General features: G+C 36.5%; 1 protein-coding gene across 11 annotated transcripts in view; it reads left to right on the plus strand.

The window, feature by feature from the left end:
- Positions 1 to 17,207, plus strand: part of PKIB (cAMP-dependent protein kinase inhibitor beta) — a 230,635-nt gene extending 213,428 nt beyond the window's left edge. For 10 of the 11 annotated variants that reach the window (XM_058435535.1, XM_032157999.2, XM_032158023.2 and 7 more), the window contains 2 exons: positions 9,959 to 10,135; positions 15,961 to 17,207. In XM_058435535.1, coding sequence (XP_058291518.1) covers positions 9,959 to 10,135; positions 15,961 to 16,028 — 245 coding nt within the window. In that variant the 3' untranslated portion in view covers positions 16,029 to 17,207. Of the gene's footprint in view, positions 1 to 9,758; positions 9,834 to 9,958; positions 10,136 to 15,960 lie in introns of those variants that run through there. The other variant, XM_032158065.2, reaches the window with a different exon arrangement.
- The last annotated feature ends 840 nt before the right edge of the window (positions 17,208 to 18,047 follow it).

Consider the following 18,047-nt stretch of genomic DNA (forward strand, 5'->3'; position numbering starts at 1 on the left):
TTCTGTTTATATACTGGATTATGTTTAAGGATTTTTGTATGTTGAACCAGCCTTGCATCCCAGGGATGAAGCCCACTTGATCATGGTGGATAAGCTTTTTGATGTGCTGCTGTATTTGGTTTGCCAGTATTTTATTGAGGATTTTTGCATCAATGTTCATCAAGGATATTGGTCTGAAATTCTCTTTTTTGGTTGTGTCTCTGCAAGGCTTTGATATCAGGATGATGCTGGCCTCATAAAATGAGTTAGGGAGGATTCCCTCTTTTTCTATTGATTGGAATAGTTTCAGAAGGAATGGTACCAGCTCCTCCTTGTACCTCTGGTAGAATTCGGCTGTGAATCCATCCAGTCCTGGACTTTTTTTGGTTGGTAAGCTATTGATTATTGCCACAATTTCCGAGCCTGTTATTGGTCTATTCAGAGATTCAACTTCTTCCTGGTTTAGTCTTGGGAGGGTGTATGTGTCGAGGAATTTATCCATTTCTTCTAGATTTTCTAGTTTATTTGCATAGAGGTGTTTGTAGTATTCTCTGATGGTAGTTTGTATGTCTGTGGGAACTTTTTTTTTTTTTTTTTTTTTTTTTGAGACGGATCTTGCTCTGTCCCAGGCTGGAGCATGGCCCGCCTCCTGGGTTCACGCCATTCTCCTGCCTCAGCCTCTCCGAGTAGCTGGGACTACAGGCGCCCGCCACCACGCCCGGCTAATTTTTTGTATTTTTAGTAGAGACGGGGTTTCACCGTGGTCTCGATCTTTTGACCTCGTGATCCGCCCGCCTCGGCCTCCCAAAGTGCTGGGATTACAAGCGTGAGCCACCGCGCCCGGCCCCCTTTATCATTTTTTATTGCATCTATTTGATTCTTCTCTCTTTTCTTCTTTATTAGTCTTGCTAGTGGTCTATCAATTTTGTTGATGTTTTCAAAAAACCAGCTCCTGGATTCATTAATTTTTTGAAGGGTTTTTTGTGTCTCTATTTCCTTCAGTTCTGCCCTGATTTTAGTTATTTCTTGACTTTTGCTAGCTTTTGAATGTGTTTGCTTTTGCTTTTCTAGCTCTTTTAATGGGTGTCAATTTTGGATCTTTCCTGCTTTCTCTTGTGGGCATTTAGTGCTATAAATTTCCCTCTACACACTGCTTTGAATGTGTCCCAGAGATTCTGGTATGTTGTGTCTTTGTTCTCGTTGGTTTCAAAGAACATCTTTATTTCTGCCTTCATTTCGTTATGTACCCAATAGTCATTCAGGAGCAGGTTGTTCAGTTTCCATGTAGTTGAGCGGTTTTCAGTGAGTTTCTTAATTCTGAGTTCTAGTTTGATTGCACTGTGGTCTGAGAGACAGTTTGTTATAATTTCTGTTCTTTTACATTTGCTGAGGAGTGCTTTACTTCCAACTATGTGGTCAATTTTGAAATAGGTGTGGTGTGGTGCTGAAAAGAATGTATATTCTGTTGATTTGGGGTGGAGAGTTCTGTAGATGTCTATTAGGTCTGCTTGGTGCAGAGCTGAGTTCAATTCCTGGATATCCTTGTTAACTTTCTGTCTCGTTGATCTGTCTAATGTTGACAGTGGGGTGTTAAAGTCTCCCATTATTATTGTGTGGGAGTCTAAGTCTCTTTGTAGGTCCCTAAGGACTTGCTTTATGAATCTGGGTGCTCCTGTATTGGGTGCATATATATTTAGGATAGTTAGCTCTTCTTGTTGAATTGATCCCTTTACCATTGTGTAATGGCCTTCTTTGTCTCTTTTGATCTTTGTTGGTCTAAAGACTGTTTTATCAGGGACTAGGATTGCAACTCCTGCCTTTTTTTGTTTTCCATTTGCTTGGTAGATCTTCCTCCATCCCTTTATTTTGAGCCTATATGTGTCTCTGCATGTGAGATGGGTTTCCTGAATACAGCACACTGATGGGTCTTGACTCTTTATCCAATTGAAAGCATAAAATTTAAAGTGTCCATGTGTATAACCATCAGATGTCCTAGATGAGGGGTGGTGCTATGTGAGTTTTTGCAGCAACTGCTGCTCTGGCTCTACCAATCCATGTTTACTACCCACATCTGGGAGCCGTTGTATTTGCCATTAGTCTACAGCCTGACTCCTATCTATTTTGATGTTAACAAAACAAAATCTATTTTAATACTGAATAACTGAACTTTCAGTCTTATTTTATTCTTTATTTACTTTCGGTATTTATTATGAATATTAATAATGTAAAGGACTTCATTTTCAGCTCATAATTGATAGGTATCAGCTATTAATTCAACATTGATTTTTTGATTGTATTAAGCAGATATGTTCCAATCTCTCTACTAGGCAGAGGGATACAAAGCCATTTCTATTGTGACCACATTGGTAAGAGCTAACTTCCCCTTCTCTTCTTCCTGCTGATGTCATAAACAGTCATTTGACATTTTAAAACCATATATCTCATTGAAAAGGGAACTGACTTTTTAGAACTTGCATGTAAACCGCCAACACAGACTGGCTGTGTTCCCTCTTTGTAGGGAAGAGTACAAGCAGACCACAAGAACTTCAAAATCACATTGTACACAAGAACTTCAAAATCACATTATTTTCCCACTAGGGCAAATTCAGTGCTGGGGATTTTGTGTACTTGGAGTGTATTTGTGCCCCCTTTGAAATCTAAGAATACTTTGTGTACAATAATAGTTGGAAAATCAACTAAATGAGAAATGGGTGGTCTGAGGGCAGCCTTTCTCTGAAATTTGCTTACTTATTTTCTGGGGTTCCATTAAATGCTATGTTCCCTGTGAAGCCTGGCCTCATTTTCTATCCTGGAATTAAGCACTGCCTCCACTGCTCACGTGTTAAAGGTGCCTTGCACGCAGCCTTCACAGACCACCAGTTAAGGCTTGGGAAGACCTTACTTACTGTGCCAAATTCCACAGTATCTAGCGTAGGGCTTTGCAGAGTTGGTGTTACATAAATGCTTTTTGAATTGAACCCTAACTTCTTTAGGCAGGCTCCAGTACCTCAATAAAATAAGAACCAACAATATTTGAGTCACTGGTTAGAAAGAATAATGTGAAACAAATGAAAATGAAGGAGTATAAATAGGGTTTGAGGTAAGGTGGGAAAAAAAGAATGAGAAGGGTTTCTTCAAATCCGTGCTAAATCCTCTCGATTCTGAATACTCTGAAGCTAGAAATAAAAGCGAAACTATATAAAATGTAGACAGTAGGGATGCTTTGCTATGGTTATAACCACTTATATTCATCTAAAGGAGAAGTGAAAATATCACTCTATTCTGGATACCACCCACTATACATAGCACACACACACCACACAGGACACACACGCCCCACTCAAGCTAATGTGTTAAAAAGGAAACCTGTTTAATTTTTAGAAAGACTTTTTCGTATACAGTGAATTTTCTTTTTTATTTTTATCCCTGTAGATAGCTGGGTTTGTTTTCGTTTTTTGTTACGGAAAGCAGCAGGAGGAATCATGGTAATGGAGGAAAGAGTACCGTCTAAACTTAGGAAAGACTTTGACACAAATTAAGCTATGTTATGTTGATGCATCACTTAAGTGTCTGGATCTGTAAGTCTGGACTGTATCTCTTTTCAAATGCAATATCTTGCAATCATGTGAGAAATTTATTAGTCCTTTTGGGAAGCTGCAAGTGGTTGGGAGAAGCCCAACTAACTCCCTGAAACCTTTATGGAGGGTACATGTTGAATAAGTCTTTCTAGCATGAAACTAAAAAGAATAAGATGACCAGTTAAATCTGACTCCCCCAAACACAGACACATACTCAAGGGGGCTACATAGTTCATTGCAGTTCATCTTTTTTATCATTAACAACATTCATGTATATTAGTGTTGTAAGTGGCCCTATGTTAGTATAAGAAGTAACATTGTGCTGGAAAGGTATTCAGCTTTGTGCATTAATTTATCTTGAAAATTATGAAAAAATTAATTTGACTGCGTTTTGAATTTTATATGTTTAAGCTGTCAAAAATTCTCTGTGGTAAAAATAACTTCCATGTGCCTACCAGTGTATACTGAAGGATCTGTCTATGCAGTTAACAAGCAAGAACAGAAACAAAAAATGTGCATGTCAACAAACCTAAGGTAGAGTTCCCTTTGACTTACACTAGAGGCAGAGAAATACCATCTTTGGAAAAATTTCAAAAACAGGAAAGTTTCTAAGTTGAAAAAAATTATGCAGGTCTACATTTCATGTAAGTTCTGTTTAGCTTAAAATGATCTTGATACTTAAGTGAATAGGAGATATGTAAAGCATTTACATTTTAGGAGTGGGTAATTTTACTTTATTTCCAAATAATAGGATTTGAGGTCAAGAGAGGTAACTAGAAAGATCAAACTGTGTCTCATCTCACCAGACTGTGGGTTCCTCTTTGTAACTTGTGGGCCAACAACAAGGCTTTGCACTTAATAATTTAGTAGGAGCTCAAGATATGACTGGATGAATAAATAATGATCTGTTTTTTGTGGGCACATAAAGAAGTAATTCTAGTTCTTTCACCTTTTTTGGAAGAGGTTCGTATGTTTCAAAACAGAAAATTATACGAAATAAATGATTCATAGGCAGAGAACTGAAAACATCTAGCATAAGGGATTAGGATACTGAGAGCTGGAGAGAGGCAGATAAGGCATTTGGTTATCAGGGGAGACCAGTGTCAGTCTGTCCATTTGTCAGTCTCTCCTCTCTCAGTCTTTGGTCAGGAAAAGCACTGACATTTTTTCCAAAATGCATGTTTTTACTTCTTTGTTATTCTGTGTTTTTTTCAGAAAGTCTGACTCATATCTCCAGGGAACTAATTTAGTGGGCAAGAAGTTTATTTGAAGTCTTAGGTATAAAATGAGCAATGGTTTCACTGTTGAAGATAGGGTGAGTGGTATGTATCTGGAGATGAGAAAAGAGTGTATCTACCATTTTGCAATCTTGGCTTCAAGAAAGGAAGCTTGAGAAAATAATGTGTGTGAGTTAAGAAAATGGACCTGTGGTGGGTAGGAAACAGTTTGCAAAAACTTCTATTTGTTTATAATTATGCTTCTAACATACTAAAATCCTCTTTTGCTTAGCAGGCTCTTTGGGGCCCACTGGGTTCTGACTGGTGATTTTTTAATATGCCTTTAGTGCTCCAGTTATCTTGAACATCTTGTCCCCTTGAGTTGTGCTGGTGTTGCATTCTCAATATTTCAGAAACTGTAAAGATGCTGGCATGTGTGTGTGTGTGTGTGTGTGTATATATATGTATATGACTGTGTAATAGTCTTTTGTCAAGCAGCCTGAAAATTGTATATTTTCAATAGAGATAGAAGTGTGTCTCAGGCAATGTAAATTGCATTACCTCCCTGTGGGATTGCAAGGACTTTTGTGAAATCTCCAAATGTCTAAATGGTTCCAGCTCCTGTAAGCAGCCACAGTTGACAAAGCAGCACTCATCTAGAGTCCTTTGTTAATTCCATAGAAGAGAAAGAGGAAGAGTTGCTAGTGAGTCAGCTGCCTTGGTTAGCAAACATAATATAATTAGCTATATAAGCCCAGAAAATTAAAAGAACCTCAAGTTAATCTGTCATTTTTCTCTGTAGTATTTCCTCATCTTTCTGTGGGCTATATATTTTAAATGTCACAAGGCATTTGAAGAGAGCAATTGTCTCTTTTCTATATGTGTATCACCCCTGTAAAAAAATCAAGCATATGCAATCAGTGTCGTATAGAAAACTAATAACAGACAAATGAGAGATGGCTATTGGGGGAAGGAGAAGCTTTCACTTAAGGATATGCTATCATTTGGTTAAATTTTCAAAATGTTACTTTTAGAGTCTTTCTATGCTAGAATATCTGTTTATTCACAATTTTTCCAGGTAGATGTTCAATTCTTTTAAATTACAAAGGTAATATATGCTCATTAGTACAAGTCAAAATACGTAAAGAGGTAGAGAAAAAGGTTAATATTTGCCTTGTTCTACCTTCCATTCCCAACTAGAATTTTTATTATTTGTATAAAGTTGAGATTACATTGTATTCATAATATTCTCCCCTTTTTCCCCACACTATAAATATTGATTTTTAAACTTGCTTTATTTCACAGTGTGTCAGTGGATCTAATACATTCTTTAAAATTGTGGTATAACATTCCATAACATAATTACATGGTTTATTCATATACTTTTTTTCTTGTTGGGCTTTCAGGCTATCTCCAGTGGTACAATAAATCTCTTTGCTTTGGAGTTTAAAGAGTCCAGCTAAGAGTCACCTTGTGGATTCAAATGTTCCTGCCACCAATTTCTAGGCCATTGACACATTTGGTCAGGAAAACAGCTTTTCTCTGTAGAAAGTGCCATCTTCCCACATTGCTGTGAGGCTGGGCAGGGTTAGCTATTTGGGTCTACCTGTGGTGGAGCATGACATCTTGGTCAGTCAATATCAGTGGCAGACTGAAAGGAAGATAGTGCCAAATGTGAGTTTGCCACGGCCAAGTACAGACCCGAAGTAAAACAGTTTTGTTACTTAGCCTCCCTATATGGCCAGTTCTGTTTTCAATCTTAAAATAGTAGTTAATGAATATAACTTTAACAAACTTTTAGATAGTTTTGTGATTCTTTTATTTTCCAGCATCAATCTACAAAAAGGACTAATTAGAAAGCCTCTATCTGAAATGATATAAAAGCAAAAGGAAAAACTTCCAAAATAGCAGTCAGCTTAGCAGCAAAATAATCTTGAAATAAACGTGAAACCCAGAATTTCTTTTTCCATGCTGACGGCCCACTCCAAGGGCCACTTTTTAGAAGTTCTTTTTTAACAACAGACATTGGGGTTCACTTGAGGGTGGAGGGTGGGAGGTGGGAGAGCTGCAGAAAAGATAACTATTGGGTATTGGGCTTAATACCTGGGTGATGAAATAATCTGTACAACAAATCCCCATGACACAAGTTTACCTGTGTAACAAACTTTCACATGTCTTGCCCCATCACCCAGGCTGGAGTGAAGTGGTGCAATCTCAGCTCACTGCAGCCTCTGCCTCCTCGATTCAAATGATTCTCCTGCCTTAGCCTCCTGAGTAGCTGGGATCACAGGTGTGAGCCACCATGCCTGACTATTTTTTTTTTTTTTTTATTTTTTAGTACAGACAGGGTTTCACCATGTTGGCCAGGCTGGTCTCAAACTTCTGGCCTCATAGTCTGCTCACCTTGGCCTCCCAAAGTGCTGGGATTACAGGCATGAGCCACCACGCCGAGCCAAAAAAAAAAAGAATTTCTCTTTCAATATACAAATTTCAAGTCAGTATTCGTTTAAAATGTCCCATCTTGCTGAAGAAGTTTACCCCTTTTATTTTATATAAAATATATAGTATTTATTTAAATAAGATCAGGTATCTTAACATTTTAAAAATGATTATTACATTTAATTTTAAAGTTTTAGACTATCGGGCAAGTAAGAATTTAATTATTCATGGAGCTGTTCAAGACCAGCAGAGTTAACTTCTTTGCAGTTACACAGGAAGAGATACTTGCAGCCATAGTGGTTTCTGATGTGAAGTGAATTGGTGGAGGACAGAGTGGAGGCCAGAAAATGGGGTCTACTTCCAAACTAGCCACTTCTCACAAGCTGTTGAGAAGAGATCTAACTGAAATTAATGACCATGGGAGGGCTGACAAGATAACCAAACATTCAAACTAGAGAGGAACACTGCAAAAAGACAGGGAACCAATTATGTGCATCAGTTGTATATATATATATATATATATATGTATATGGAGAAAGAGAGAGAGATTATTTCATCACTCAGGTATTTTATATACCTGAGTATATATATATATACACGTATACATATATGTGAACTTTAACAAACTTTTAGATATATATATAGGTATATACACACACACATTTTTCCCCCTGTTTTCTCTATATAAAAATAATAAAGGCAGAAGCTAAAGTAGCTTTATATGGCTATCTATGTGCATTATGGGGATTTGAAGAGATAATTTTATGATAATCCATTTCGTGTTGCTTTCAGAGTGAACTGAAATTGATTTGCATGCCTGAGTGCTGACTTAGCCGCTGTGCAACTTTAAATGAGTCACTTAAACTCTCTGATCCCCAGTTTCCACATCCACAAAGCAAGGGTCATACTTCAGTACCTCATGGGATTATTGGGAGGTTTAACTAATGTAATATAAAAATGTTCATGTAGTATTGAATAAAAATGCTGGTTTTCCTCTTAGAAAATGCAAGAGGTCTTCCCAATAGGAAAATACTTTTTGTTAGGATTAAATGGAATACACAAGAAGGTGGTAGAATAAAGAACATTTAGTGAGATATGAACAATGATGCCAACAATCAGACATATACCTTATAGTTAAAAAGAGTTTATTTATTCTTTATCTCATTATTGCTTCACAAGCATCCTGTGACTCCATAGGCTAATTGCTATGCCCGTTATATAGGGGAGGAACTGTGACTCAGAGAAATTAAATGGATTGAACAATATCACCTTGCAAGTCTATACTGGAGCATATTCTTTTCGACCAATAGTCTAGTGCTCTTTACAGCACTCTAAGATATCTATACATTCTCCACAGTTGCCAAATACCAAGCAGTTAAAAGTCTAATGGATTCCAAAATTGTATCTCAAAACATAGCTCCGTTCTCAAATTTCTCATGATTCCTGGAATGACAATAATATCTATGGAATTAATAGGATGATTTTTGGGGGGCAATTCCAAACAATTCCTGGACTCCTAAGGACCATGCTAAGCTCAATTTGCATTTCTTGCATTCTATGAACCAACGATGTTGTGTTTCTAATATCAAACGCACCATGTTTTCTGACTATGCCATTTAGTGTTAGCATTTCCTGAATTGAAGTTACTCCCTTCAACTACCATGAAAAGTTGGATTTGTTCTGTATAGCCCAAGGTTTACATATTTCTGCCCTTTTTAGGTGTCACAAATGAGCATCTCCATCCCTCGGTCGATACTTAGTGCATTCTGTGTTAGGGTACCTATCTTTGCATGCATATATTTTCTCTCCCTTTTGAGAGTGCAAGTTCCCTAAAGATGGAAAGTATAACATACGTCTGTATTCTCAGGCCTAGCTGAGAGGCTAGTATTAAATAAGTTTTCAATACAATGCTTCTGCTGCTGCTGCTGCTGCTTGGGAAATGCTATTCAGAGTTGACTTCTCAGGAGAGATTCATTCGAAAACATAATAAAAAGAAGGTCAGTTTTAGAGTAAGCAATAACTGTTACCTTCCTCCCTCTATAGTGAATGATCTCTTGAGAATTCTTTCTTAGAGAGAGACAATTGCTAGGGAGATAAAGGGTGCTTAGGAAAGAACTAGTAATTACCATGTCGACCTGAAGGTAAAAAAAAACCTAAAATAGGTCCTACTCTTCCAACCATTAACATGAGTCTATCAAAAATTAGGTCTCAGAGCAGAACAGATCAAAATATATAGTGCTCTCTAGGGAAAAAGCTTTTGAGATAAAGTGGAATTTCTTATTTCTAAGAAGTAGGAAAAGAGTGTTTTGTTTGGTCCCTACAAATTATAGTTATTTGGTTTCAGCCTGAACAACCACCACAAGCAAATACTGGCAGGCAGAGTCTCTACAGGAGTGGTCAAAAAAGTCAGTTTTCATTTCCTTCCAAGCCCTAGTTTGGCTGATCCATCCATAGAAAAGCAGAACAAAAGGCAAGGGATTACTGCACCCTTAAGCATCCAAGTGGCTCATTCGGCTCAGGGGTTATTTTTAGCAATCTGGCTCACACTGAGGACTTCCTGCTCTATTCAGCAAATGTGCAAATGGATGCTGCAGGACCGTAACAGTAGACGTTGATTAAGGTTGTGATCAATGATTAGACTCTCAAGCCTGTTGTGTTTTTGATCTAGCCATGCCTTTCAACCACTGTAGTGAACATTTAGCTCTGAATAGGCTCATCTTCTTCATATGCACATTGTATTTGTAGATGTTGCTATGAAGACAGATTCATTAAAAATGACTGATGTGGAGTCTGGGGTCGCCAATTTTGCATCTTCAGCAAGGGCAGGCCGCCGGAATGCCTTACCAGACATCCAGAGTTCAGCTGCCACAGACGGAACCTCAGATTTGCCCCTCAAACTGGAGGCTCTCTCCGTGAAGGAAGGTAATACTCAAAATCCTCTTACAATTAACAGCACTTGTCCCTTCTTAACCAATCCTTTTCTCTGCACAGTCTTTCTTTTATCTAGTTAAAAGTTCTCAGTTTCCTTATTTGTTTACTTAAACCTCTCAGCTTTTGTTTAAGGCTTAGTAGATGTTCAGCCTTTTCCAAAGTAGAATATTTCATCTTTTTGTCTCATGCTGTGTATGTGGAAACTGAAGTCTTATTTATTCATTGCATGTGTATAGTCATGCACAAAGCTAGTTATTGGGAATAGAAAGGTGAACAAATATGGTCTTTCTCTCAATGAGCTTTCAATTTTATTGAGAAGTATTCATAAATAAAATAATTTTTCTTCTGCCATCCATTGACAAATCACTTTGGAAGCTTCTGCTTCACTGTAGTGTGCTACAAGCCCTTTAATTCTCAAATCTAGGAAGAAGTTTACTACCAAGTAGAGATGAGATTCTTTCAAGAGAATTTTTGTATAAAAGGTGATACTTTATATGAAAGTATAAGGATACTTTAAATAAAGTGTTAAAAGGTGCCTTTCATTTAAAAACTCTCATGGAGATTTAAAAAAACAAAACAAAACCCTGAATCAAAGTTAAAAAATACACTCAGAGAGATTAAAGATCGTTTTAGTTCCAAGCCATTAGCGAAATACTCACGTTTTGTGCCCCATTTTAGACTCTCAGGTGGACTCCAGTGTATGTTTGGGTATTTATTCTTGGTGACAATGAAGCAAGTGAGAACCAGAAGCCGCTCACATCTAACCCATTTCCGGGAGCCCAAGAAGAAGGCTCTTGGTTCTTTGCTTCAGGAGGTTATTTACTACCTGGTAAAGTTGCAAATGTTCCTGGTTCATTCTCTATGAAACAGTTATATCCTTGTAGGCCAGGAGCTGTGACCAGATCCTGCAGTTCCATGATTACCTCATCTTTTTCCAAAGGCCACTATTTCTCATATGCGACACTATAGGTGAGAGTTAAAAAGCATACACATCAATGTAAAATATTATAAGAAGAATGAAAAGATGGAAAAGATAAGGGAAGAAAGAAATAAACATATATGTAATGTTTTTGGCCTTTTAAGTTTGAAAATGTAATATGACCATAGGAACATGATGTTGCTGTTGAAGAGTCCGTTCTAAACTACTGAGGTAGAGAAGGCAATTACTTATTAGTGTAAAAACCCTAATTAAATTTTATACACCTTCAACACACACAAAACCTTAATGTTTACTGACATTACTTAATCAAGCAAAAGAGAGCAAATACACTGTGGGAGAGTCAGCAGTGTTCTCCATTTTATTTTGGTCAGTAGAGAAACTAGGATCTGAAAGAATATGTTCCTGTTTTTATATTTTTCTTCATATCATTTTGAAATAAAGTCAAAGGCATCAGTTAAGAAACTGAAAATGTTAAAAATGAATTCACAAATAACACCAGATGCTAAAGATTACACAAAAGGATGAAGGCATGTTGTAAAGTGAAATAGGCTGGGCACAGAAAGGCAAATACCACATGATCTTATTCATGGAATCTGAAAGAGACAAATTGCTAGAATCAGAGAGTAGAATGGTAGCTACCAGGAAAATTAGGAAGATGATGGTCAAAAGACATAAAATTACAATTCGACAGGAGAAATAAGTTCAGGGGATTTATTGTAGCAACATGGTGACTATAGTTAATAACAATGTATTGTGTACTTGAAGATTGCCAAGTGAGTAGATTTTGAGTGTTCCCACCACACACGCACGCGCACACACACACACACACACACAAAGTACGTGAGGTAATGGATATGTTAATTAGCTTGATTTAGCCACTCCACAATGTATGCATGTATCAAAACATCAAGTTGCACAACAACATAAATATATATAATTTTTATTTGTCAATGAAAAATTAAAGAGTAGAAAAAAATACACAAAAGGATATAGACTTACATAGGTAGATGACATAGATAATATTTTATTAACAAAGTCACAAGTAAGCAGTTTGAAGGCTTATCTTTTTCTCATTAGCTAAGCATAGATATTATTGTGAATTTTAAAATGAATGGTTTCCAATTGCTAATGAAAACTGAAAGCGGGAGTCTGTCTCAGATGTTATGGTTTCAATAATTTATTCACTTAAACATACAAATTTTGAGGTGAAGAAGATCTGAAGATTTCCCTCAGGTCTATCCTCTTTTGTTTTTATTTTAAAATTTTTTAATAAATATGCATAAGTGGCAGGAAATCTAGGATTTCAAGTGTCTTGCATGCTGCATGAAATTAACCTGAGATTTGCCCAGTTCATAATCTGTCTTAATCTATCCCTTATAAATTGATAACCATGATAAAAAGGTCAATTATATTTGATGACATATGAACAAGAGGTGACAGAGGGTGGCATCCTGGGATGGAGAAAGGTCAGTGGATTTGGGATATGTTTTATAGGCAGAATCAATAGGACTTGGTGATGAATTGGATGTGGCAGAGATGAGGAAGAGAATTGGAGGATAACTCCTAGAGCAGTCAGGCAGGTGCTGATGCCATACACTGAGAAGGGTTAGCCTAGAGGATGGGCAATTTTAAGAGTTGGAGGAGTGAAAACTTTTGTCTTCAGGATGCCTACGAGACATCTAAATGGACAAGCCAATGAAGCAATTTGATATATAGGTCTGGTGGACCAGACGGAAAAAGATTCAGGATATACATTTTTGAATATTTTAGTTATTTTTTATTTTTTATTTTTTTGAGACAGAGTTTCACTCTTGTCTCCCAGGCTGGAGTTCAATGGCGTCATCTCGGCCCACTGCAACCTCTGCCTCCCGGTTTCAGGTGATTCTCCTGTCTCAGCCTCCTGAGTAGCTGAGATTACAGGCACCCACCACCACACGCTGCTAATATTTGTATTTTTAGTAGAAATGGGGTTTCACCCCATTGGGCAGGCTGGTCTCAAACTCCTGACTTCAGGTGATCCGCCTGCCTTGGCCTCCCAAAGTGCTGGGGTTACAGGCACAAGCCACCGTGCCTGGCCTTGAGTGTATATTTTCAAAACATATTTTATATGATTGAGGAGAAAACAGTGCAAATGAATTTCTCCCCTACCTGACAAGCCATATGAGTAGATTACCTTTTCAGTACAAATGGAAACACAGAATATGAGAAGGAAAGAGGGAGCCTTAGAAGGCCTCCACTCTTTTGATATATAGATGTTACCCTAACTAACCCCAAACAGGTTAAGTGACTTGCCCAAGCTCACAAAAATTAAGTGATAATAGAATTTCTGGTTCCAAAGCCTTCGTCTTTCCCATTATACCAATTTTTCTCTATAGATGTTTCTTCTGGGTGTTAATGTGTCACCCAGAAAAAAAGGGTGCTGTGGTCAAATAAGTTTGGAATTGCTGGTTTCAACATAATTGGCTTTTTACACTTCTCAGAATGTTTCCTTTTTAGACAAGGACTTCTCAGAGCCTTTGTTACAGAGACTTTAAAGTAATAGTGTGTCTACACCCTTCTAAAAATAGAACATACAGCATTTTTTTTCTCTCATTTATTTGGCCATCTCTGAAGAAGCATCTTGCAGAATTATTGTTCTGGGAAGCACTCTAAAAATGTGACAAGGAGTATAAAAGGCAGTTGATATAAAGAAGAGCAGAACACAAGGATGGAAATAGGAAATGTAAAAAAATAGACTATTATATCTGATTTATATTAAATGTATATTAATGAAAAGCCTAATTTAGTAAACAGTTAAAGTGGTATGTTACCTAAAAGATATATAATAAGGATCTGAACGTAATATTTATATAAAGTAACATGTTACTACATATATCTATGTTTGAGAAATGTTTTTCCAAGCTAGGCTTCTAGAGAACAGAATCAAGCCAGATAATCTAGAACTCAACATTTTCTTACTTTCCCAAGAGTTCTTATTATGATCAAAAAAGTGAGATAAGTAACTGTTCAAAAAAGCTTATTCACATTTGAAATGACAGTAACAGGCTTGAAAGGGAAGTTTGATGTTGCACTCTCAGAGAAATTATATTGAAAGAATATATTGAAAATATATTCAATTACATTGAAAGCTCTTGACATGTGCAGAAGGTTGAAGAATAACAACAATGTTAACTAGGAAGCACATAATATATGAAAAATAATTTTCCTTTCATTAGCATCACAATACCAAATGTTTTCCTTTCATTAACATCAATACAAAGTTGACAGCAATCATAACCTCTTGAGCAGATTATTGTTTCTTCTTATCTGCAATCATCTTTCAATGTATTTCTAAACACTTTCACATTACAAAGCAAAAAATGAGACTGTAAGAGGTATTTGGAATCATGTTTTATATTTTAGTTAATAATCCTGAGCAAGATACTAGATTGACAACAAATGATATCCTGTTAGTTTTCATCCAATTATTATCTTGAGTTCCTAGTTCAGTTCACAGAAAGATAACAACTTAAGGAGACTTCATATCATCATCCACTCATTAGACCAACTTAGAGATAGCAGACATAGCAACTCTTCTCTGAAAACTATAAAGCTTTGTGTGTAGCTTGCTAAGAATCAGTGGTGGCAAGTGCAGCTTCAATTACTGTACAAATAATTTAGTGCTTTGTATTTCATATGGTTATAGAGTACCATTTTCTACCAAGCTTATTTTTCTAAGGGATTTCTTTCAATAAACACTTATTAAGCACCTGCCATGTTAATTAGAAGGCAACCAATTATGATTGTTAGGGTGCAAATTCTCCCTTGATCCCTATTCTCCTCCAGCTACTGTCCTAGTTCTCCATTTCTGTTTTGTAACAAAACCCCTTGACAGAGTTATCTGCTTCTGTGGCTCCAAATCTTCTGCGTCCCATTCTTTCTCTCACCCTAATAAGATTTTCACCTCACCACATCACCCCACTGCTATTTCAAGATCACAAATGACATCATCTCTGCTAACATTAGTGGTTCATTCTTAGCCCTCCTCTTGCATGATCTCTTACTCATAGATGATTGTCACTCTTTCCCGTAACGTTTCTCTTCCCTTGGCTTTCTGGACACTCCACTCATCTGGTTTTCTTCCTGCTTCCCTGGCTGCTCCTCCTTCAGCTTTTCTTTCCTCATCTCCCCTAACTCTTAATAAATTGGAGGTTATCAGAATTCAGTCTTTGGACGTCATCTCTATCAACACTCCCTCACTTGTGATGTAATCTGATTTCGTTGGGATAATGATTGTGCTTTTGATGACTTACAAATTTGTATCTCCAACCTGGAGCTCCCCTGAACTGCACACTCATATACTAATTGCCTAATTGGCATCTCCGCTTGGATATCTAATGGGAATCTCAAATTTAATGGGTATAAAAGCGAACTCCAGATAGTCTCCCGACAACAGCTCTTTCTGCATTTTCCTATCCCTGAGTGGCAATTCATACTTCCAGTTAACAAAATTATTGCCAAAAATATTGGAATCATCCTTATCTTCCCTCTTTTTCTCATATTCTCCATCCCATGTATCAGTGAATACTGTCTGCTCTAAATTTTTTAATAAATATGCATAAGTGGCAGGAAATCTAGGATTTCAAATGTCTTGCATGTTGCATGAAATTAATCTGAGATTTGCCTAGTTCATAATCTGTCCATAAATCTGCCATTTTTCACTCACAGGATCTAGTTTTTTTGGTACCTCTATGACTCTCTTCTTTGTATAGTTTCCATATCTGAATTGAGGGCAAAATATGGACAGTGGACAAAGGAAAAACCAACGGTTTTATTCTAACATAATATAAAATAAATTTCAATATATTCCACATATGAATGGAAAATTTTTTTTCAGATGCAAAAGAGAAAGATGAAGAAACAACACAAGACCAATTGGAAAAGCCTCAAAATGAAGAAAAATGAAGGCTCATAATCTATCAAGAGTGCTGAATTTCCACATGTTGAAAGACTTAGTGGTTCTGTTTTCCTGAGACATTTAATCTGGTGGTAACTGTGGTAACATTGCAGCCCTAAGCAGCATGTGTATATTAGATAATTGTGTTGTGATGCTACTCACTTTGATTGCAATGATGATGTCCAATGTAAGCTATTAAAAGGCAGGTTACTTCCAAATTGCACTGAAGGAAAAGGTTAAGAAAAATACATGATTACGGAAATGCATACCATTGTCTGTAAACCCAACAAAATTCACTGTTCTCTTTTGGATTTATTTAGCCTGATGTATTTTTAATTCAATTTTTATGGTGATGGGCAAATCATTTCTTGGTAAATGCAAATCAAACACGATTGATTTAAAACTTCATGGAATTTGTAGAAAATTATGGACTTTTTTTGGTGAGAAAGAACAATAGTCAAAACTCACATGGATAGAGTCTGTTTGTTTTTAGCCAAAAATGCCCCAGACTTTTTCCCAAACCTCAAAAACGATTTGGAAAAATTGTAAAAGTTTGATAACAGAAACATCTTTAGGATATTTTTGTCTGACATATTTTGCTTCTAGTATGTGCCTACTGTGATTTTTTTCATGTGGAAAATGCAAAATTTGTAACAAAATGGTTATATGGAACATGCCTATTAAATGAATTTTACTATCTTCCCTAACTTTGGTATGTGTATGTGTGTGTGTGTTTTACTTTAATATTAATTATACAAAATACTAGTTGTTTTACACTCTCTTTTCTTATTCTTAGGGCTTTTGTGTATGTCTGACTTGTTTTTAAATACCTTCCTCAGGAATGCAGACCTTAATTTTTATATTTTTTTAAAGTAGCTAACATAGCAGTAGGCACTTAAGCATTTAGTCAATGATATTGGTAGAAATAGTAAAATACATCCTTTAAATATATATTAAGCATATATTTTAAGGAGCAAAAATAAAACCAAAGTGTTAGTAAATTTTGATTTATTAAATATTTTAGAAAAATAATAGAATTCTGAAGTTTTAAAAATGTCAGTGATTATTTTCATGTTCAGAAATACATGCATGCAGTTATATTTTATTTGATTGTTGACTTAGGCCGTGTCTGTATACAGTAACCAAATAAACTCTTTCACTATTAAAGAGATTTGTTACTGACACAAGTCTCCTTCATTTTATCTTCAGAAGTAGGCTGGGTAAAAAAATGGTGACACATTTTATAGAATGAAGTTAACAGTCTTTGCAATATAAATCACCTCTGGCTTATTATTTTATTGACAGAGCTTACCTTTATATCTTATATACACCAAAGGGGTAGATCTCAAAGAACCTGATTGCTTTAAGTTTTCAAATATAATTTTTTCTTTATTAAATAATCAAAAGTAATATATTAAGTGTTGAACTAATTTAATATTCAATAACATCACAGCCATTAAAAGTATATTTCTAAAAGTTAATGATATGAGGTTATATAATCAGATAAAGAGGGGTTAGAATGGAACAGTGATTTTCAGCATGGGTGGGGAAGAAATTTTGCCCCCTAGAGGGCATTTGACAATGTCTGGAGACTTTTTGGCTGCCACAACTGGAGGTGGAAAGCAAGGGAGAAAAGGTGCTACTGTAATGTAGTGAGCAGAGGCTGGGGATACCGCTAAGCTGCTAAGCATCTTACCAACCCACAGGGCAGCCCTGACAGCAAGGATTACCCGGCCATGTGTGTCAGCAATGCTGAGGTTGAGACACTCTGGAGTAGAGTTAAACTGTTAAGCATGTGGATTTTAAATTCAGATTATCTGGGTTTGAATTCTAGCTCTGCTACTCAGTAGTTGCGTGATCCTGGGCAACTTACATCATGTCTCTAAGTCTCAGTTTTATCCTCTGTGGAATAGTTTTAATAATAGTGCATGCTTTATAGGGTCGGTGGAGGCAGTAAATGAGGTAGTATATGCAAAACAATTGAATAATGCCCGGCAAAGAATAATTATTCAATAAATATTAGCTAT

Source organism: Hylobates moloch, unplaced genomic scaffold, assembly GCF_009828535.3.
Source record: "Hylobates moloch isolate HMO894 unplaced genomic scaffold, HMol_V3 SCAFFOLD_2, whole genome shotgun sequence".
NCBI classification, from domain to species: Eukaryota; Metazoa; Chordata; class Mammalia; order Primates; family Hylobatidae; genus Hylobates; species Hylobates moloch.